The 24,112-nt window shown below is 42.0% G+C and overlaps 1 protein-coding gene across 1 annotated transcript in view; it reads left to right on the top strand.

Moving 5' to 3' along the window:
- Positions 1-3,868: 3,868 nt before the first annotated feature.
- The window catches only part of adgrb2 (adhesion G protein-coupled receptor B2), a gene marked incomplete at both ends in the record, with an annotated part of 128,796 nt that continues 108,552 nt past the window's right edge, over positions 3,869-24,112 (top strand). The window contains one exon of the mRNA XM_079176373.1: positions 3,869-4,757. Coding sequence (XP_079032499.1) covers positions 3,869-4,757 — 889 coding nt within the window. The remainder of the gene's footprint in view (positions 4,758-24,112) is intronic.

The following is a 24,112-nucleotide window of genomic DNA, read 5'->3' on the forward strand; positions in this document are numbered from 1 at the left end:
AATATATTGCATTATATTCACACAGACTCCCTGGATTTAACAGTTCAGTGACACATTGTTAGCGGGCAATGTGTCACTACTCCAGCCTGTATGGATGATATGTCATTGCATATTTGTTTGAAAGTTTCTGAGCATGTTCAAATGGCGTAGTCTATAACCCCATCATATGCCAGACAGCATGATGTCCTTGAGCATTTTTCACAACATGCTACATTAGCCTTCCCAACTGTGCCATGCATATGTCAAAGTGTCACAACAGCCGGAGCCAATGCTGTTTAAAAACCCTTTATGTCATATTTTACTCGTGAACAATCTGCAGATGAGAATCCTGTGTATGAAAACCCAGTCCAAACAGCGACAGAGAGGCAGAGAAGGAAAACATTACTTTTCCAGGAGTTGACAGTGTTGCTATGGTTATTGTCTCACACCGCTACCAGCCTCTTCCAAAGTAAACACTGCCTGATGAGAGAAAGGAACTACAAAGCTTGTAAGTAGTGTGGTCTAATGTGCAGTAGCATTGGCCTGGAACTGGGCTCCGTCTAACAGAGCTCTAAGACAAGGCAATGATATTCACAGTATTGTTGTCTCCGATGGATCGTGTCATGCCCACGCATCGTGCTCCTTTGCTCTACAGCTGTCAGAGTGAGCGGTGACAAGCTCATCCATACAAAGTATGCATACAAACCGATAGAAGCCCAATTAGATAATTAAAAGCAAAGATACCGGCCCATCATACGACAGTTAGCAGTTATAGAGTGGTGATCCACCACTGGATCTGTAATCGACTGCAATAAACTTGAGCTTCTGTGCCATCAAACATTACCCTTTTCTATTTCATAATGCCTCAGCCTACTTATGTGGTTATTTTGGTGAAGGTAACTCAAACGTTGTGTAATCAGAAATGCATTACAGAGACAGCACTATAGTAAAGTAGCTTATAATTTTTAAAAAATTATAATAATTTTTTATAATTAAAAAAATTATTTTGAAAATAAATTGCCCGACACTGGCTGTCAGCCACTTTGCTTGGGGGAAAAAAAGAAACGAGTCATTTTTAAAATCTAGTTTTTTGAATCCTACAAATCGCCCTTTGAGACACTTTTTCTTTGCATTCCAACCAAATTAGCAGCACCGTGCTTCTGTAAAATGTATTTATTTCCAGCTCCTTCCAAATCTACTCTAGTATTTCTTATGTACAGCAGGTTGTACTAGTGGTTACAGAGACCTTCATGTGACCTCAAGGTAACACGTTGAATGTCTGCAAAAAAACAATCTCTGTCCATCATAAAATAATACTGTGTAGGTGAATTGTCCTTGAGCAAGACAGTAAACCATTTTCTGCATTGCACATCACTCTGAGTTAGCATCAGTAGAATACCTAAGACCTCAAAGAGATTGTTTATTTTCCATGATGTATAATTTTGCACTTATTTTTACAATTACAGTACAATTGTAATAATGCCCTCTCCTCCACCATCTCGCCTGCTTTGTATCCCCCTCAATCCTCAGTCTGCCTTTCATGTGCTTTTAGCTCTCATTAACACCAACCTCCTATGAGCCCAAGTGCCTCTTACTGTCCAATCTCTGTGGGGTCACCTCTTGACATGGTGAGGTATAAGCACAGTTCCTGGCCTCTTACCCAGGCCCTGTGGACTATGTGTCCAACATTGGATAGCCTTGGAAACTTACATAAATCCAGTGAAGTATATGCTGCTTCTGGCTTCCATTAACCTAGGCCTTAGTGAAGTTGAGTGCTTGCTCTAAAGGCCCTCACGTGCAGAGACTGCGTCACACGTTAAGTAACCTTGGTTGGCAGTAGGGAGACCAATTTGATGCAAGCAGACAAGTACAGGAGTATTTGGTATGCTCTATCTAGGTATAGGTGGGTTCAGCATTATTCTGAGGAAAGGTTCGTCGTTTGCTTCCAAATGTTGGTGAATGTAACAGAAAACTGAGTTGTTTTGAACCTGAGCATTGGAGTCTACACCAAAGCAGTATGTTAGTTTGTCCAGTTCATAGCAGTTTTAGCTAACTAGCTGGTAGACTAATATAGCAAGGGAACCAATGCATACTAATTACTGCTAATGCTATTTTATATGCAGTTAGTTCCATTGTAACTCATATTTAATGCCACATTTATGTTATCGCCATGTCAGAAGAATGGGAAGAATAGAAAGGCACTTACCGAGCAGTCACACATTCGTCCACAGCTGGCTACTTGCTGCACAATACAAAAAGTAGACTAAAAGGCTATGCTTCACTGTGTAACTTAAAAAAATGTCTTAAACAAATCAAATAGAGAAATAGCTCACATAAAGTATGCTAAATTATCTGTATAAGCGTCACTGTTTCATTTGACTTGACTCTAATGGCTTTGCAGTGTGTTGTGTAACATGTTGAAAATATTGGATGTCAGAAATTCGTAATACTTTACTGACACCATTTGCCACACACATGCATGCACTTTTAATCCGTATGATATGACTTGAATTCTGCGGCACGCCAATATGGTAGCATGTTAGCTTGAAAGCAGTTGTCTAGATACTTTGCTAGCTAAGGAGCTGCTAAAAGAAATGTCCAGAGTAGTAACTAAAACCATCAAATGCAAGTAAATAAAAAAGGAAATAAATCACTTTTATTAACTGTACTTTTATTAGCTTGTACACAAAAATTAACGACCATGTTTAAATGTATTGTTTTGCAATTAGACACATTTTAAGTGTTCCATAATGTCTTATAACAGCATCAAAACTTGGGTCCCAGTTAGAAACACGGCGAGCGATAACCAAGCTACCTACAGTGATACCCGCTATACACACCATGCGCACGGTGAGTGCACTATCAAACCAGCTTGTACCTACAGAGAAGCACATTTGTAATGCAAAAACAATCAATGGAGGGAGACAAACCTCTGCCATATTCTGCCCGTGCATCTTTCTTTCTTTTATATCCTATCAAATCATAGTCCTCCAATTACCCAATTGTTGTATACATTTTTTTTTTATGTTTTGCTAAATCTTTCTTATATCAAGTTGTTTCTCTGAGTCAAAAGTAAATGTTGCAAATAATAATTTGATGGATTTCAGCATAGGGATATTTTAGAAAAAAAGTTGTCTGGGTATCATCCCATAAGGTTTTTGGTTGAGTGGTGTGAACATTTCCCATCTCCCACACATCCTCCTCAAACTACATTTATGCAGAACCACTTGAAACTCTCAAGTGATGGAGCAGTCACTCGGGGCATATGAAAATGTTGTCGGTATTGAAGTAGTTTCAGGCAAAATACTAAAACACTGTATGCTGTATATAGGGTTTTTGTCAGCAGTGTGTGTGTGTGTGTGTTGTGTGAGACAAAATCAGGCTGGTGGAGGACCCTTACTGTGTCGGTGATGGTAATAGTTTGCCAGAGCCTTGGGGGAGCTGCTCAGCAGGCATTGGTGTGTGTGTGCGTGTGTCTGTGCGTACGTGCATTTGTCAGTGTGTTTGTGTGCACGTATCAGCAGGAAAGGGTAGATCAGGCCCCACAGTGCATGTCTCAAAAGCCAAGTCATCAACCCTTTTAATCCAGCCCAGCAGGGATGTGTTTCTGTTTTTGGCAGTGTGTGTGTTTGAAGAACATCACAAGAACTGCAGCCATGAACTTGGTTATGTTATACTCTGAGACAAGACAGAAATCTGCCCATAAATATTTCCAACCAGACATGCTTCTTTGGTCTAGACTTGGAACAGGAATATTGATAAGTTTAGCTTTTGTTCATGCCATGTTGGTTTTGTCAGGTTGCGTTTGAAGATGTTTTATAATGTGTCTAATCTACATCCCCCTCTCTCCCCATCCTCCTCTCTTCCCCTACAGGACGAATGTCATAGGATGAACACTGCTGGTGGGGTGTGTCTGTCTGTGCTGTCCTCCCTCCTGGCCGTGGCTGGGGCCCTGGCTGCCTTGTCTGCCCTCGCTCTAGCTCCTCTCTCTGCCCTGACGGAGGCTGCCTATGGGGCTGCCCACAGCGTCCCCAGCACCGGGGTAGAGGGGTCCCCCTCGCCCGTCTCCTCACCATGCTCCAGCCTTGTAGCTGGGGTGCTCTATGGCTCTTTCTCCCTAAGGGAGCTCTTTCCATCCAGGGCACTGGGCTGTTCCTGGTCCCTGGAAAACCCTGATCCCACCAAGTACTCCCTCTACCTCCGCTTCACCCGCCAGCCTATCATCTGCCGGATGCACGCCCCCATGCTCCTCTCTCTTGACCACCACCTGGCCAATCAAAGCTGTCCCCTTCACGTACAGACACCTGCTGCAAGGGATCAGGAAGTCATCGATCTTTGTGGCAGCCAATCCAACTCAGAGGGACCATACTCCTTCCTACAGTTTGATAAGAACTTTGTCCAGATATGTTTAACGAGACATCCAGCAGAGGATGAGCCTCAGGTATCTAAGGAATTGCTGGAGCTGAGACTGGTAGAGGTGTTACTCATCAACAACGAGAACTCCAGTCAGTTCACCTGCGGCGTGCTCTGCCGATGGTTTGAGGAGTGTTTACGCACTGGTCACAATGGAGACCAGGAGGTTTCTGATGGAGATGGTTGTGGGATGACCCAGACAGGATGTATCTGTCCAAACCACAATATCATGGCACCACCTATTCCGTTGCTCCCTGAGACGCCCCACAGTTCCAGCAATGGTTCTTTCATTCCTGATGACTGCTGTGTGACTGAGCTGCATTCCAATGAAGCAATCGCCATAGCACCCAGAGATGTTCGACAAGGTAGGATTATTTTAAGCATAAGCACACTTCTTTACAATGAGCTTATTATATATGCCATAACACAAGTGTCTCTGTGGTAGCCCAAACACTGTAAAAAAATGGATTCACATAAGTATAAGTAAGAAAAACATTTTTTAACTACTGAATAGATGCAATTTAAATTTAAAAAATGTAATACAACTCAGTTGTGAGGAAAAATGTCCTTATTCATTGATTTTTGTGGATAAAGATTAATAACATTGGCTGATACATTTGGTTTCAGGACATCTCTGAGTACACACAGAAACAAAATTAAAACACATTGCTCCATAATTCCTGGCAATGACTGATGAATTTGACTTCAGGACATTTTTGACTAAATACATGCTGAATATCCCCCAAAAATTCTTGATATGATTCAACTTTTTCTCCTGGTCTAGTGTCAAAATCGCATATAAACAATTGGTTACTTGTGTACCCAGCTTGCAGTAGCAAAGGGCAATAGAAGTTTGCCTTGTTATACTGGCTTTCGATACCAGCTCAGGGCGGTCCCATGCCTCTGCTTGACAGAGAATTTATTATTTGAATTTTGTTTGTTGGCCTGTAATTAAAAAACGAAGAAGTTCAAAGGAGCCCTTTAAACCTTCCATCAAAAGATTTGTAAATGGCTGACAGAAATTCATGCTTCTGATCTATATTTTAGAGATTACCCCATGTGGCCAAGAGGTGTGGCTCCTAGGTCTTCAGTTACCATGCTGCACAAGTGTGTGTGTGTGTGTGTGTGTGTGCCTGTGTGTGAAACCATCTGTTGACAATGTTAGAACAAGTTCTGATTTGACACCCATGCACACATACACACACGCATGGTCATTCATACATCAATGCATTGAGCACAAAGCAAACAATCCCTTCACACACATAACCCATGGGGATATGTATGCATGTGTGCATTTGTGCTTGTGCCTGAAAGCTGCATAAATAAGTGTTTTATCCATGCAGAGATGGACAAGTGCTTGTACTAAAGCTCTCTTATCCATTTTAGGTTATCACTGCCACCACAATAATTCATATAACATAATTAATTTAGGCTAATGTAGAAGTGATCGTAGATATGCAGAGAGATGTAGTTTGTCTTATAAATTCCCACAATTAAATAATAATGTTCCTTTGGGTGCATTATAGGCATGTTTGCCGAGTGAAAAGCACTAATTAGTGTGCAGTTATTCTTATTGCAAGCCTTTTACAACACACTTGCACACATACTGGGAGCTCTGGGGAGTCTTACCTTGCTGACGGGAAGGTTACCGTTCTCTGGATTCCATCAGCGGGGAGGATTTTATCATCTAAATTACTCAGAGAGGGAGAACGGGAGGGACAGAGCAAGAGACTCGGTGGAAGAGGACTGATGCACTGTTGCTTGAGACAAAAGCCAAACGGATGGCGGTGCTCGTTAAATTGATGCCAAGTGTTGGGGTGATACTTAACGTAAGCCGGTTGCCAGTTACCGTAGACCTGTGTTGGCTTTCCTGCGTCTCACCTCGAAGACACTGATGTTGCATACATATCGGTTAGCAGCTGGTCACTCTATAATCACTCACCACTTATAGACAACACTGTGAACTGCAGAGAGCCCTTGATGAGAAGATAGCCTGAAGATGTGTGGGCAAGCTTTTGAGTGCAGAATACATTTTTTTTCCAAACAATTCCCCTATGTCCTAATTACCCTGAAATAGCGGAATAGCTGTAAACCCAACATCGCGCTGTCAGAGCGAGAGCCATATTTTTGCCTCTATCCTCCTCCTGTCCCGTTTCTCTATCCAAAGACAAATACTAACTCAGATTGAGGAGACTGACAAATAGATTATTTTATTATCAAATGGGGTCCCTGTGGTTAACGACCGGAGCCCACACCATATGCATCATACTGTACATGCAGAATGTGATGACATTTCAGTGTCTTGGAGAGTTGATGCACGTCAAAGCTGGAAAATATGAGTAAGACACATGCCACATAATCATGAACTTTCAAAATAAAGGCCCAACCAAAAGAAATCTGAAAAGCAAACATAGAAAATATGTTTTTGAAATTCATCCGGGCAGCAGTGGCTCAGGCGGTAGCAGTGTAGCTCGCTGCTGGGTGTGGGTGTGTGAATGGGTGAATGAGAGGCAAATTATAAAGAGCTTTGGATGAAAGCGCTATATCTTCCCATTGTTATACTGACTGACCTTCACTAAGCTCATTGTATAATGTCTGTATCGACAAAAACCTCAGCAGTTCTCAGTTGCCCCAAGCTGTGTTTTTTTTTCTTCTTGTTGAGAATACTATAAGATTATTATTGGTATGACAGGTACAATGACTGAATTACACTTGCGTTGCAGTAGGTGACTTTTTTTACTTTTTACATGAATGTGAATTAAAAAATGTGCCCTAAAGAGTTTGGACTGTGACATTATATTTTCAATCAATATGTATATTAAAATGGTACAGGTCCTAGGTCTTTGTCCATCAAATCTATAAATACATTACTATATGACACTGAGCAGATTTGAACCACAAATATGTAAAACACAGTTAAACAAATATTGTCTCATTACCATATAAAGTGGGTATCAAGGGGCAATGCAAACTGAATTGTGCCATATAAAATAAGTAAGCTATTTCTTTCCTACTTATTTACTTAGTGACTGTATCTATCTCTGCTTTGATTTGGCATCACATACACAGGTGTGTTCATGTATCTGTCTTTAGCATTAAATAACCTCTCAATCAAAACTCCTTGGACAAGCTGCCGATATCCCTCCATATTGCAAACAATATGATACATACATAGATCAGCGTAACGGCCATGCACTACATTCGAATGGTCAATTCCTTCACATTTGTGTCACTCTCCTGCTCATGATGCAAGTCTTAGAAACCACATATTATCCTGCACACACACACACACACACACACACACACACACACACACACACTCACACATTCAGTGTTTGAGCTCCTGAGACATTGTGTGACTGAATGTCAGGTCTGCTAGAAGAAAACTCGAGATCTGGTTCTGTCAATCAACATCAGCCCCCTCCAACAACCCTAACACAGACACACTTCCAAACTGACATGCAATGTGTTTGACACAAAAACAAACATACCGCTGTGTATCACCTTCTCATTTTCACTGATTTTCTTCTCCTCACCATGGTAACATTTTCATTGCATTGATCTCTGCGCTACCCGTTCCTGCCTTTACCTTGTCTTTTTTTCAGTCCAAATAGGCCAGTATCTTCAAATTCAGCTGGTTTGTGGATTGTATACCAAACTTCTGCTCTGCCTAACTAAATGTGTTTCCAGAGAAAAAATACAACTACCCTTAGCATTTGAACACTTGCCGCAAGTTTTCTTTAACTTAAAGAAAATGTTCCAGTGGAGCCGCTCAGTGTCTGGCATATCAGACTGTGGTTGTACAGGGAAGCTTCCTGCAGTCTCAAAGCGTTCATAAACCCCTTTCAGAGGTTTGGATAAGCAGGAAACTGCAAATCTGGCAGTCAAGCCTGTTTTGCACATTGACCAGTGCACAGACAAGATTAATCTGAGCTCCAAGCAATACACAACTTATTTTCACCTTATTCCTCATATTCTTACTTCATCACTGTCTGTGTTGATTACTGAACCTTGGCAATCAGCGCTGTGTTGCAAGGGGAACAATGGCATTCCCATCAGCCTAATCTATTGTTAATATTTAGTGTTCATTAGCAAATGTAATCATATTAACTTTTCTTTGTTAGCCTTTACTACAGCCTTATAGAGGTTCCATCACTACATAGCAGAGACACAGTACAGCATATAGCCAAAGCATCAAGCGTATTCATGGTTCATTTGAACAGGGTCCAAAATTGGTCCCTTGAGCATTCTACGTATATTACAAAATCTGCAGAGGGACATATGCTCACCACCTGAGACATTTCAGAAAGTCAGGAAGACATGTGAGGGTTACCTTTTGTAGAGCTAATGCGAAAATGTACAGTTATACAGTATGGATGGATGAAGAAGGATCAAGCATTTGTGCTTGAGACTTCTTCATCCATCCATCCGTATGGGTGATCCTTCTTCTCTGTGTTGACATAAATGTGCCGCTGCCCGTATGTGTGACATCCACTGCTAGCACAGCGGTGAATATGTCACCATGATGGATGTTGGATGTTTCCCATCCCTCTTTTTCTTGCTGATTGAGATCCACGGGGCAGAAGGGTTTCGACCCATGGTAAGGACCTCCTTATTGTGTCACCTCATCACCTCCACTCCGTTCGCCAGTAGCTTAACGAATGATAAAATTGCACTCAGACTTCAGATTTATCTTATTGTATTATTGTAGGTTTCCTCATGTTATCAGCTGCAAAGGGCTGTCGAGATATGTGGATGTCACATTAGTCTAAGGAATATCTTTGCATACGGCGTTAACAGTGACACCGTGTTCTCGATCATTCATCCTTCATTCATAATGAAATGATACCATCCTCTGTGCGTTGGCTCATCCATCATGCTGTTCTAGCCACCCAGCTGTCCTTAAAATTAATTAGTTGGCTTGGACACATTAAGTTGCAGCTGAAAGTGGAAGCTTCCCTCTAAAGAAGTCTCTACGCTGGCATGTTTACGCTCTTCAATGTTGCCTTATCATGGTATGATTTGCTGTATTACACAGTAACAGTAACAGCATGTTTAGTACGTAGCTACAATTATTATAGTAATAACAAACCAGGTTAAGCTATCTCTTGCTAGCTTGAGACGGTGACACTGGCTTTTAAAAAAATGGACAGATGAGAGAACCCACGCTGCCACGGGGAGAACAAGCACACTTGGGAATCAAACCCCGGGCCCTCTTGCTGTGAGGCGACCACCGTGCAGCCCTAGTCGTACCGTCTAGGATTACCCTGGCATCACTGGGGATTCTCATTAGCACAGATAGATGGTGTGGATTATGTTTTTAATGTGAAATAAAGGGAGGCACAGTGAGAAACAAAGATGGAAAGGGGGGATAGCGAGACAGAGAGAGAGAGAGAGAGAGAGAGAGAGAGAGAAAAACCTAGAGAGAGGACTGGGATTTGGGTGATACTCTTGGGACCCCATCACCCTTGCATTGAGCAGGAGCCAGTGGTCCGTCACTTAAAAACACACACACACACACACACACACACACACACATACACACACACACACCTACACACACACAAACAGGCAGCTCATCCCTTCCTCATGGAATTCTATCTGTTTCCCTGGTAATTAGAGCAGAGAGAAGTGTGTGTGTTTTCTTGCGTGTGTCATTAGCAGCATGGGCGAGAGATGTTTATTTTCACACTGTGCTGGCGTACAGCACATACAGGTGTTTTAATAACCCTTAACTCCACCAACACACGGCACATGCACGCACAGTGTAAAACGCACAAATGCCACTGTTGATGACAATGAGTAATTGCATGCAGTGCATTACAGTAGCTGTGATTTTCTTCCTGGAATGAATGAAGTAAAAACTGCGAGTGTGGATGTGTGGACTATCTGCCCAGGGTGTCGGTTGCAACAGGATTAGTATTCTGTGCTCATGAGCTATGGCTCTCTCTCTCTCCCTGAGAGCACTGAGCCCCTTTATGCTCCAGCAAAAGCCCTTACACACACACACACATACATACACACGCACACACTTATAGACATTCATAGACATGTACACTCCTTGCCATTTATATCCATTCCTGTTTTCTCAGCATATCTGTGCAGATCAGATTGGTACACACAGTACACTGCCTGGCCTTGGCAGTATTTCAGAGGAAACGCTACAGAGGCCAACTTCCTGTTGATGCTATTAAAAATGTCATAAATCAAAATAAAGGGAAAGTTATAGTGTGTACCTACCAATAAATAGACTTCTTCATCCTGTTGCATCAAGGACTGGCAACACCTCACGAGGAAGCTTTTTTTTTTTTAGAATGTGAATACATGTGCATTTGCAGTTCAGGTATTCTTACTTAACAACATGTTTGGTACAACATATATTAGTTTTAATATATATCTACAAATATACAATATTTCTTATTTTACCTTTACGATCTGCTCACAAAGATTTATACCTTTAATTTTTCTTAAAGACAGAATTGTAAACAAAATTGGATTCAGAGTGTGGTTCCTTCAAAAGTGATGATTAAGTTACAATTTTATAACATGTACACCGTTTGCTCAAATTTGAGACAGGATAATATTGATTCTCCGGTTAAAGTCTTGGACTATATTGTCTTCATATTCTATAGAAAGACAGAGGAGTAAATTATTATGTCACAATGTCTTTATATGTACATGTCAGCAATTCAAAATACTTTACATAACACATCAAAAACGAGACAAAGTTCAGAAGAATACACTACACTAAAGGACATTAAAATACAATTTGAAAACATTTTAGTCTTTTCTTTAAGGTAACCGACAGCTGGAGAGAAATATTGGATGAACTATAACAAGCATACACTACTCTACACCAGAGCATAGTCTCCAAAGCCCTGTTCAGATCTCAGAGGATTTAACTGGTAGAGGGGATAGGATGAGGGCTAAAGGTTGGCTCTGAATTAGGTCCATCACTCTGTCTGCACCTAATGAAAGTTGTATGATGTGAAGAGGCGAACGCCAGTGAAGGCAGAGTAGATTTGTGAGCAGGATATTTTAGAAGGAGAGCGGAAGTTTGGACTGACCGAGCACGTAAAAGGAAATGAAGCGAGGGAGACGTGGTAGTGCCAGCACCAGTGGGCCAAATTAGCTAACCTCTAGAGAACACCCCTTGTGACTACCCGCCGTGGGAGACTGTGTTCTTTTGTGTGTGTGCGTGTGTGTCTGTGAGTGCGTGTGATGTGTGTGAAAGAATGAATGACAAAAAGCCTCAGAGCTAGAGAGCGTCTCAGTTGGCTCATGCAGCACTAGAGTGGTCGTAGAGCAATTCAATGATAATGGCGTATAGAGATGTATTACCACTCTACACACACACACACACACACACACACACAAAGACACACACACTAACACTGTCTGTATCACTCTCTGGCCCAGTGACTCCTAGTCAAGCTCCAGTGGCTTCATGTCATCGATTAACTGCAGAAAATAGACAGGCATCCCATCGTGCACCTGTGCCCACGGCAGCAGTCATATGATACAATCCCAGTAGGCTTGGGTTTTCATGTGTGTGTGTGTGTATGCGTTTGCTGAAGTTCCGGTTGTGTGATGACTTAAAAATATTGCAATTTCAAACTCCAAGCATGCAAATCTCTGTGACAGGTTTGCAATTTTGTGTGTATATCTGTCGCTGTGGTTTTATAAAAGCCCCCCCAAAAAATATGTTTATGCGACACTGCACACTGATTTTAAAACACAAACCCCTGCATTGTTGTTTTGCCAACATTGACATTTTGTGTTAACAAAGTGTTGACATGCAGTTTGGGGCAATGCTTTTGATTTAGGCAACCATTTATGGGAAGTGAGTGATGGTTCACCTGTGTGCAAAGATCTTTTTGTTTCATGGCTTTTGCGCAGGCAAACAGCTGTGCACTGCAGTGTAATCCCTGCTTCAGTCTGTGACTGGAAAACAAGCCACAAACTAGGAGTCAACAGCTGAGTTGATGGACAATTACTCAAGATACTAAAACAGGTATATCTTCCTCATCAGCATTTAGAGGAATCAAAAATGAGTGCTTTTGAAGAGACATCACCTGGATGTTTAATTTGTAGGTACCATGTCGACATTTCTTTGTGAACAAAACACAGTAATGTTTATGTTCAGTGGTTCTTATCTGAATGTTCTGTGTGTAACAAAACTGGTGAATGCATATTATACCTGCATGTCTGCAGTTTGTGAATGCCTGTACAGCAATGTGCAGTGAAAATACTTCAAATTGTGTATTGTCATGATCAAGGACATTTTTAGCAGCTTCTCAGCGTAAACCTATTGTGGAAACGGTTTGATGACGTTTATTTGGTGTGTTAAATTGCAGAAATTATTGCTGTAATTGCGAGTCTTTCTTCATGCTGTTTTGGACGCTTGAAGCACCGTTACCATGACAGCATGAATAGACACGCATCAAGGGGTCAAGGGGCCAAGGGGCTGTTGGCTTGACTTATTTAAACAGAATAGACTCTTTTCTCATTAGCCGTAGAAGTGTATTCCTTTCTGTGTCTTTTCTGTTGTGTTGTGTGTTCAACATTACGAAAGGGCTGGAAAACAGTAGTAAACACTTGTCCACCCAGGGCTCATGTTTTCATCACTGCTGATCGGAGTTGGAGCCGATAAATACCTGTGACTACTGCAGAGTTATATGTCCTAGGAATAAAATGTTGATTGTAACCTTTCCAACTGACGACAAAAGCCAGATGTTGATGGGTGTTAGTGTTTTTTTTTCTCCCAATGCGACAAGGTGTTTAGTTTACCTTTTTAATTTACCATTATATCTATTGATCAATCTGTTACGTCAGGTTGCTAACACAGTCACTGTTCAGTAAATAACTCCTCATGTAAATGTTTTTTTGCTGGTTTAAAGAGCTGTTCATTTTAAAGATATTAAAGAACTGTACTGTGATGGTCTAAATGATGTAGAAAACATATGTGTGATAGAGAGAATCTAGAGATAAAGATAGCAATAAGATATATTTTCGAAATCATTTCCAAACAATTTGAATAGCATGCAAGCTACGCTTCAGATGCAACTGTGCGTGGAAAGTGCGGCATTGTGACCCATGTGGCCAACATCTAGCCACCTGAGCCCACAGTGGTTTCTCTGCAGTGCTCCTGTGTGAGCGTGTACATCATAAAGCATGCACACATCTCTGACGTTATGTGCGCATGCAGGCGTGCGAACAAGATGATCTAACTTACCGAGCCATCGAGAAGATTTACAGCGGCAGTATAATTACCTCTTGGTACAGTACAGTGATCTAGTTTATGTGGGACCTGTCACCTCGGAGCCAGTAGCCGTTGACAACCAGTGGTTATCTAATGCCATTCTGAAGGCAGGCTTCCATTCATTTCCAGAAGTGAGCTGATGGTATTGTCACCAGGAGAGGTATTCTGAGATAGACAGAAGGGAGTTATTGATACCTACCAGCGGAGGGATATGACAGATAGCCTGCCATTATGTAAATGCATTTTTTTTACATCATATTATCAAGATTAATTTCTATGCTGTTGCTGCAATGCGTTTCTTTGCAGTTCAATGTATAGGCCGTTATGATGTTAATGTAGTCCTGAGCTCTTCCTGTGTTAAAATACAAGGTTAATGCATGATATAGCCATGCTTACTTTCTGTCTGTCACCCACACCTCCTCTTTTCCTGTAAGATGTCCTTCACGATAAGTGTCACAGGGACACTCTTCCCCCTGAAATGTCTCCTCTGGGCAACTCATTTGTGTTCATGTGGCTTGACGCGAGGAGAATCTGTTTGCGAGACACCACCTTACATGATAGACAAAGCTATTTATCCTGATACAGGAAGGAAAGGTTCCCTGACACACACACAAACACATACACACATTCAGAGATTTGTTCACTCATGCAAGCCACCACCATAAGATATTGTTTTTTTTTTTCTGTTTCACATATTGTAGAGATATGTGTATTAGTATTTCACCCCCAGCCATGAAGAATGAAGATATTTTGTTCTGAGTCGGTCACTGTTGCGGTCACATATTTATTGTAAAAGCAGCTGTGCTTCATACAAACACCCACACACAGGCCACAGCAGAGCATGATCGGGTGTGTCTGTTTGTGCATATTCCTCCTGTGTGTATGTGTGTGGATGTTTGTGCTCGCAGTATGTACCTGTGTGTTTGTGATTTTATTGTGAAGAGTGCATCATCCTTTGTGTAAAGTGACCAATAATTGTGGTCCTCCTCCTGAGGCTGGGTCTCACTTGGGTAGTGATGACACCCAATGAAATACTAGATAATCATACATAAACAGAAACACACACACTCACACACTGGCATGCACAGACTTGAATACTCACACAATTAAGCAAAAACATAAACGCTTGCAACCGAGAGTGAGACGTAATGGTTACTGCGAGGGAATCTGGCATCACAGTGCAAGAAGAACACAAGAGCCTGGCATATCTAAAATATCCCCCCGTGAAACATCATAGGCAAACAGATGTGTAACAATGACGTCTGAGTGACAGTCGCTCATGCCCTTGCTCAGTCAAAGTTACTTAAAAAAAAAATTGGGACTGGCTTCTTTCTCTCTCCCTCTGCCTCCCACTCTCTTTTTGTCAGTGTGCATTAGCATCACCAGCCGGTGTGTGGCAATTAAATATATCCCTGGGCAATGAGGCCCTATTTAGAAATCATTACAAGACAAGGAAATCGTGCCCCTCGAGTTAAGCAAAAACACATTGGAAACTATGTGAGAGTGTAAGAAAGATAGACAGTTTCACTGCAGTACATGGAGGTCCCCTCTTTGATAGGGAGACGTGGCTCAAGGATGAAAGTCCTTACTTGGCAAGTTCATAAGAAAAAACAAAAAGCACATTTGCAGGAATATCATGGAAAAAGTATATATTCTATTTTCTTTATTTTTTTTTCAAAATGATAAAAAACAGAGGTCCTCACATGGTTGGTGTAGTCTGATAGTCCACTGTTGGGAATATAGAAACGTATGTGTGTCTGTTGGTGGATGCGTGTGTGTGTTTTCTACCTTCACCATCCGTCACTCTGTTCCACTCATCCATGGCTCTTTGCTTTCAAGATAACTCTCCCCCTCAGACAGTCTCCAGTAGTGCTTTGAAAGCTCCCATCCCTCCTTTCATCACTGCCTCCCTCCCTGCATGCTGACTAGAGATGATATCATCTGCATGGGAGTCTAATGGACCGGTGGGGAGGCACCATGGTCAACTACAAGTGTTTGCGGAGAGGGAGATTGATTGGCTTAAGAAGTGCTTAAACGTGTTTTCCTCACTGATGTTCTTGATCGAAAGTGTGTGTGTGGCATTGTTTTTGTTTCTGCAAGGTTTAGGATAAGTGGTATTAGTGATCTCTCGCAGGCTTATTGTCTACTGTTTTTTTTTATGGATCACTTGTTAGTGAATACAAATAAATACATTTTAAAAAGTCCTTTTTGGACTTCAGATAAACATATTATGCTTAATTTTGAAAAATTATCCTATTACACTTTTTTTCGACCATGTTTTATGTTTTATGGTCTTTTTTTAATCATACAGTAATCTGCATATCTAATGTGATGATTGGAGGATTGAATTTATTCTTCAACAATTGTTTTGCCTCATGTTTCAGTGAGCAGATGTGCAAGCTATCATGCAAATAGAGATAACTTTCATCTAATAAAGAGAAAGGAGGGTACAAACAATCCATATATTTAGCTCCTACCCTGTCCAGGCACTGACTAGGAATATTATTAAAGTTTATGATTCATGCGAGCCCATAAATATATAAATAACGGGTCAAATATCAGCTTGCCTTTTTGTTCTGTAGGGGACATGAAGCAAGGTATGCTTCCTTGGTCTTGCAGGAAATAAACGCGCTTTGGATTCATCGAGACATTGGCTGTTATAAGCCTACTGTCACACTACAGCAGTTACCCATGGCGGATTTAAGACCCAGGGAAGAAGAAACACTCTTAGTCTCCATCTCAGTCTCATTCCCTTTTCTTTCGCACCATGCTGCAAGTACTTTTATGCCATGCAGCCAATTCTCCCTCGAGTGGAGCTGGATAGATATTTTGGAATCCTAATTTTTGTGAAAGTTCTTCAACGGGATCATCTACATCTGTGCCAGCCCCTCTAATCTGCACCTCTAATTTCTGTTGATGGCAGCACACTTGGCACAGAGCCACAGCACCTCTCTGCCCTCTCTGTCTCTCGTGCACAGCTGCCTTGAAATTGCATTTTGTTTATATGATGGTAAAATATTCATAGAGAAAAATAGCTGGGGAAGCTGTCCATATAATCCACCATAAACTGATATTGAAATCCATCACACACACACACACGTGCACACACAAACACAACCACGTACCCGTGGAATGAGAGCTGACGTCCTCAAGGGCACAATGGAATGAATGACGGCGGCAGCTGCACGTGTCCATCCTTAGTGCCAAAACATCTTGCTCATACGCCAACCGATATGCACGCACAGATGCCCATACGCACAACGCCCATGTGCACACAAACACACAGCTCCCAGACGGATGCTGCGGTTTGGGCGTCGGTATCGATCGACTCTCGTCAGCATGTCCTCAATAACTAGCACTGTCCCCGAAAGCGCTGCAGCATGCCTGTCAGGAGATTGACACAGAAAAAAATGGGGAGAGAGACAGGGAGGAAATGTGTACCTGTGTAGACAGAATAACAGGCCAAAAAACGTTGATACGTGGCGAATGTCTTCACCCACACTGCATTGCCACGAGGCAGAGCATCCTAATTTGTTCTAGAGTTTTACTGCTTTTTTTTTTGGTTTTTCCTCCTCTGCAAAGCCCGCTTGAAGATTATAAGCAAGGGCACAGAGGCTGGAACCGAAGCGCATGCCTGATGATAATGATGAAGTATCTAGCCACCCGGCTAACGAGAGCCCAGATCTGCCCTGAGTCTGCCTGCTATGCAAATTTTCCTCGGACCAGCAATGAATCAAAGGCGTAGCAAACCAATGTTTCTCTTCGCAGCACTTTAGCAAAGCCATCATTCACAAAGGACACGGCAAAGGCACGCATACATACACACAGGAAGAGGGTACACTAACCTCAGCGCCTGTGCAACAGCCGTGCAACAGCCGAGCAACATGAACCATGAACCATTTTTATTCTCGTGAAAAATGCTAAAAACACAAGTTTACTTTATTATTTATTTGAGCTGATTGAATCCATGCACACGGGTTTGTTCGCATGTTTGACACTTCAGAGCACGATGGCCTCTAACTTTGAGTTGACAATAACAAGGCTCCGGGGACAAATTCCTCTAAGATGTTGATGTTCTTGGCAGAGAAACACAGCGACATAAGACAGATCTTTTCTCTCTCTTGCCGTGTCTGACCTCACAGCACGCCTTTTGTCCCCGCAGCATAGATTGTTGATGCTCAACAAATAAGTATTATCTTCGTTACCAAGATTGATAGATGAGTGCAAGCAGAGATGAACCCAAACACACAGGCATTTTCAAGTCATTGTACGTCCCCCATTCTCTCTTTTTCTTCCTCTGCCTCCGTCTTTCTGTCTTCTCATTATCTTGTTGCTCTGTCAGGCCGGTAGGTTTGCCTCTGGGGTGTTGAACAGGCAGAAGTAACAGTATGACAGTAATTTGCTGGAATGGAAGGTTAGACGGGCTCACTTTGCCTTTTAAAAGGCGTCATGAGGGCCAAACGGCAGACCTTTGACATCACAATTAATCTTGACATGTAGGGAAGTTTTCACTTTTTTGAATCTGGATTGATGTCATAATTGGATGTTTAAACATGGATATTACATATTATTGTTACAAAAATATTATTACTTATGCTTCCAAACAAATAGTATCACACATTATGCATGATTAAGCAAAGGCACACATTTCATCTATAAATGTATAAATTTGTAGACAACAAGCAGCTACACACATGTACTCACATGTCATATAAGCGCACACACAAACAGACAGTGACAGGCTTTTAAGCCTTTGTCAGATTAATAGCCACTTTCTCTTGGTAGTCGATAAATGCTTCGGGGGGTTCCCTAAATGCTGCAGGATAGCTCCATGTGTGTGTGTGTGTGTGTGTCTTTGTGTGTTAGAAAGGGCATCTAACAGGTCTCATGGGTCAACCTGTCACCACCAAGATGGCAAAGCAGTTGGTTGGCCAGCGGGAAATCAATGTAAGGTGATGAGGCTGCTGTGTTTTGTGTGTGTGCATGTGTGTGTGCTTGTCTTTACCTCTGCTCTTGTGTGTCTTTCTGCATAACCTTCATTTAGATTTAGAAGAAATAACCTACAGGAAAAACTTGGTGCTGAGGGTGTCAACAATGAATCAATGTTGTTGAACATTTTTAGTTCAAATGGACAATGTTAAAGAGTAAAAACCATCACTAAATAAGAGCCTCTTGCTTTCTACTTCACTGCTTACAGTAGTACATACTGTAGATGCTCATTAGTAAAGAAAACTTGAATTGAGATGCCAAAATGTGGGAAGCAAGCGTGGGATATAGGACTTTCTGCCACTCACACCCAAAGGACGCAGGTCCATTCCTACTGTGGGTGGTGGGAGCTCTGGGGCTGAGGGGTCGGGCTGTAGATTTTAAAGCCTGGGGCTTGGTCCTGATGCAATGTGGGCTGGAGAACAAAAGACTCAGAAACCCGGGAGTTGCTCTGCATCAACACCCCCCCCCCCCCCCACCACCCCCCCCCCCCCGTTCCCGAGGATGGTTGGAGCTCTAGCTCGCTTCTCTGTTAGTGAACCCTGGCTGTTTAAACAAGCCCCAGCGGAACTCATTACCCTTTCCCTGGGCACACTCACACACACACACACACACATGCAGGCGCACACACTCGGGAATGTGCAGCATCAGTTGTAGAGGAAGAGAAGCTCTTACCCGCACACAGCTGTTGGCTTTGATGAAGCATAACAGAGCTGGACGCCATGGTGCTTTGCTCGGACAGCTGTCCCGTCCCTTATCAACCACTTGGCTTAAGGGGTCGTTACCATGGTAATGGTGCTTGGACTGCCGAAGGGTTGACACACCAACGCTCCAGAAAACGAAGCTTTTGAAGTTGATCCCGTCACATTCCCATTGAAGTGCCCTTAGTCAGCCATGTTAATTGCACATGATGATTTCAAGACGGTCCTTTTGTGTGTTTGTTCTATGCCAGCATCATTACAGTACTTTCACTATTTCAAGTACATAAGTACAGCTATTTGAGCTCTGTACATCCTCCGCCCGCCATTCAGTCACTAGGTGAGCTCAGTTAAGCGTACACTCCACCGTCTCTTTCTTTCTCTGTTCTCCCATGTGCATCTTTCTGTCAATAGTCTTCATCATGTTTTCTGTGGAATCAATTGGTCCTCAAATAAGACATGTACACTCACAGCCACATATTTATAGACATCTCTCCTGTGGGGGAGAGGGAAGGCATCATCTCCAAGCTCATGTTTTTTTGTTCCCACTTGTATTTGTGTTTTCATTGGATCTCCTGCTCCAGCAGATACCATCTATGGAGTTTGAGATAGACCCGGTGTGATATTGCCTATGACGGCTTGTGTTTGTATGTGTGTGTGTGTGTGTGTGTGTGTGTGTGTGTGCTTGTTGGTGTGTGTGACACCGAGCATTACGTGGAACATTCATGTGAAGTTGCGATCGCTGTTGCAATGATATAAGGCAACAGTGGTCCTTGAATGTTTGTGGATGTGGCAACATAACAGGTTTTCTAAAGAAACAAGTGATTGAAATGCTTCTCTCTATGCCCCCTAAACACAAGCTTGATAAAATGTTACATCACATTCTCTATTTGCTTTTACCGATAACTTGAAACGGCTTAGGTTCAAGGAGGGCAACAACAAATGTCATTGTCAGTTTCAAGATGTCTGCGACTTTAAGATGTTTTGTTTCTCCATAACTTCAACATCCCTAGAGGGATTCTGTAGCTGTCTGAACAGAATGCTTTTTATCTTCCTTGTGGCAAAGGAAGCTCAGTGTTCCTCGTCGCTTAATGATGTGTGATCTCTCCAAGATGTCACGGATGGGAATGACCTTCGTGGCACAGCTTTGCACATGTTGTCCCCTGGTCATGACTTGCTCCCCATCAGGAGAGAGTCCTTACTCTCTGGGGTGTCAACCAGAAAGCTATCATGTGGCAAAGTTAATCAATGGGACTATTGGCTCGAAGTAATCAAGTGATTAATCAGCGCGACATTCAGCTGACGCAGCAAATTCTGACAAAAGACTTGTGGATACTGAAGGAGAGGGAACAGAGAGGAAAATCATAGAGAGAAACAAAGTGGTAGAGTCGCACATGGAAGCCAGTGAACAACAAACTCAACACACAGGTAATTGTGTATGTAGGGTTATAAAGTAAAAGAATAATAGCAGGGCTACAATCCACACACACAAAAATAAAAATGTATAAAAGTATGAACAAAGGAGAAAACTAGGAGCTCTAATCAATATGAATACCCCACAAAAGCAGATAACCTGTTCCTCAGGCCAAGAACTGTCATGTTCACTCTCATGAGGTTACACACACTCATCTGTCAATCATAAGTAAAAGGTGGATGTTGAAGCGGGGAAAGGAAAGGCCCACAGAATGCAGTGTGATAAGAGAGGTAGAATCTTATTTTCTGGAGCTTCTGGTAAGCATTTCCATGAGGTGATGCAATGTGTTGATGGCATAACTTAAAATGGCTTGCATCTGTCCAGTTCCCAGCAGGTTATTTGTATGACAGCAGCAAGCAGCACTCATTAGAATACACAAATGAATGTCACACCGTGCATTCTCTTCCTGGTATCGTGCAATCACTAGTTTGCCATGACAACACTGCAGTATATCATGTTCATGCATTTGTTTTTGTTGGATGGTGGGTGATAACAGCATAGTTTTACCTCATTTTCTGACCTCATTGTATTTACACTAAAAATGAACTCCCATCAGTGGAATCTGTAGAACACAGGCTGTGAGGCAAAGCTGATTTTGTGCCCAAGTGTACTTTAAAGCTGAGTATTGTGTCAGAGTTGTTTGCTGTGTGGTTTTCCCTCCATTTATTGGTCATTAAATTCCCTGAATTCTACTATTTTGTCCTTCAGAAAAATGCAAGACTGTGTTTCCACAAATTTCTCTGCCAAACTTGTACAATACATAGACTCATGGCAATCCTTTTGTAAAGTGCATTGCTCCAGGTTTTGTAAGTAGGACACAGCAAGGCTAGTGGAGGCAGAGATGAAGCAGGAGTTGAGGACACGGCAGAGGAAGTGATAATTCCACTCAGTGGTATTTTCACTTTTATCACAAGGTATGACTGCTGAGGAGTCGGCAGGAGAAGAAGAGTGATGGACAGGTGATAGGGTGAAGACAGCAAGGAGAGGGACAAAGGGGCCTTGTCATGAAAGTGAGAAAGAAAAGTACTGGATGTGTAGCAAGCAGGTGCAAGAGTGACTGATAGGGACAGAGGGATGCTGTGATTATGGTGGCACATTTATGCCCAAAAGGGACAGGAGTGTGATGGCTGAAGGTCTATTCTTGTTCTGTTTTTTAAAAGAAGGAGCAGGGAGGGGAAAGGGGAAGTGGAAAAAGCAGACCTATATGCTTGAAACAGGAAGAGTCCATTCATTTTTATACAATGATAAATGTGTTCATAAAATAAATAAAATATTCTATAATTGCAACATAGCATAATAGGAACTTATAAGGCCCCTTTTGATTGTTTTATTCCACTCTTGCGGTGCCTTTTCAAAGCAGTCTTTTCACAACTGGCCAAATGCTTGGCCTGTGGTGTTGCTGCTTGACGCTTTTTTCGAGACAGCTCAAACAAACAAGTTCACACTTTAGACTGTGCCTTCTTTCTTTTTTCGAATATTCTTATTATTCTTACTCATTGTACCCTAAAAATAATTGACAAAAAGCCCCCAATGCAATTAAAAATGATTCAACTCATCTGTATAGCCTGCTCCTCTGTGTACTTCTACTTCAGAGGATGTCGAGCATGTCGAAGTACTACATGTACTTGACAGAGAAATGTTACTGGTTACGTTGCAGATTCAGATTGAACTCACAAAATATGACTATTAAAATATGATGCATTATTATTCCTTAAACTATCCAGCATTAAATTGAAGGCTCCATCTCTAATATACTGTACATTAATTAACATTCCCATTTAAAGAAAGAGTGAAAGTAAAGAAATACAACGTTTGCCTGGGCTCCCGAAAACACTAAATCCAGCCTGGAAAAACACACCCAGGTCATGGACATTCAGTGAAATTGCCGTGATCATAGCAGTTATGAATTGTACACCGTGGATTTAATAAGTTGACGTATTTTCCTTGCAGTCAAGTTCGAAGTTAGTGTCGCAAAAACGTCCACAATTCGAGTTGCGGTGGCTGAGTGGTACCGTTCCTGTAGGTTATCTGCTTGTGCTCGTTGACTCCAGGGAAGTGAAGAAAGGTTTGGATGTGACGTTATCCAGCATTCATGTAGCATAAGCAAGCTAGATCCAGCATCCATTGTGAGCTGCAGTCAGTGAGCCAGCAGCTGTCGGCCACCCGAGGGTAACATGCTGGACTGTAGAGCCAAGATGCTCCGCCCCTGCTGCTGTACAGAGTGTGCTGTGTGCTTGTTAATTGAAAATGTATAAATATTGAACGCGCTGCGTGTCCAAAATGCACCAAATTTGAAAAAGCCCTCCACGGGGTCTCCAGCAATACACCCGCCTTGGTGTGTTCTGTAAGCTCCTGGGTCTGGTTGTCTTGCTACACTTTTGAATTTTTTCAGCAAGCACTACATTTTCCTATTCAACTTGGCAGATAGCACACATCTGAGAAGATGCAGAGCTCTGTGGGCTTGTGTACTCTCAGCAGTTGCCCAATAGCCAAAGAGCCATCTATTGCTGCAGAGGAAATTGATTATTGGTGGCAGAGGCAGCAACATTTTCCCACTACAGAGAACTATCATTTCATGTTAATTGTTCTTTGTTAAGTGATCACACAGCAAAACACTGTTCTTCCAGAACAAATCCTCCCAAAACAAACCACGGCTTTCACAATGGCAGATGGTGAAACATCCAAAATTTGGATGAGAAAAATAAAATACATTTTTTGTTACTAGTTTGTTCTCTTTAGTTTAGTAAAAAAAAAGAAAACAAACGTATTTAAATGCCAAAGAAGGCAAAAAAAGGACATGGAGGAGTAAACTTTTTGAAGAATATATTATATCATTTATTTAAATGTATTCACGTCTCGCTAAAATTTCTCAAGAGAATAGATGCCTCGTTGCTATGTCTAGCTATGCTGTATTTTTTCAAACGGAATCGCATGCACACTGTCACTAATACACACTCAAAAGATATGCACATGCGTGCACCCCCACACAGACTTTGCTTCGGCTCGAGCATACAGAAATCTAGGACAGAGTCTTATCTTGATGATTCACGACAGGATCATTTAACTAAGCATGGTGGTCTCAAAATTAGAGGTATTCAAATTCCCACTGCAACCTCGTAGCTGGTACTTATTACATAGCCTAGCATATTACATCTCCCTGGAAAAAAAAATATGCAGCCCCTGCTGACCTCCATAGCTGAAATTAACTCTTTAGCGCAGAGCTCCCTTCATGCTGCATGGCTGCACTGCTCTCTCGATTAGCCTTGTGACCCGATTACTCTCAGCTATTTATCCAGGCAC

This window comes from Pholis gunnellus (genome assembly GCF_910591455.1).
Source record: "Pholis gunnellus genome assembly, chromosome: 16".
NCBI classification, from domain to species: Eukaryota; Metazoa; Chordata; class Actinopteri; order Perciformes; family Pholidae; genus Pholis; species Pholis gunnellus.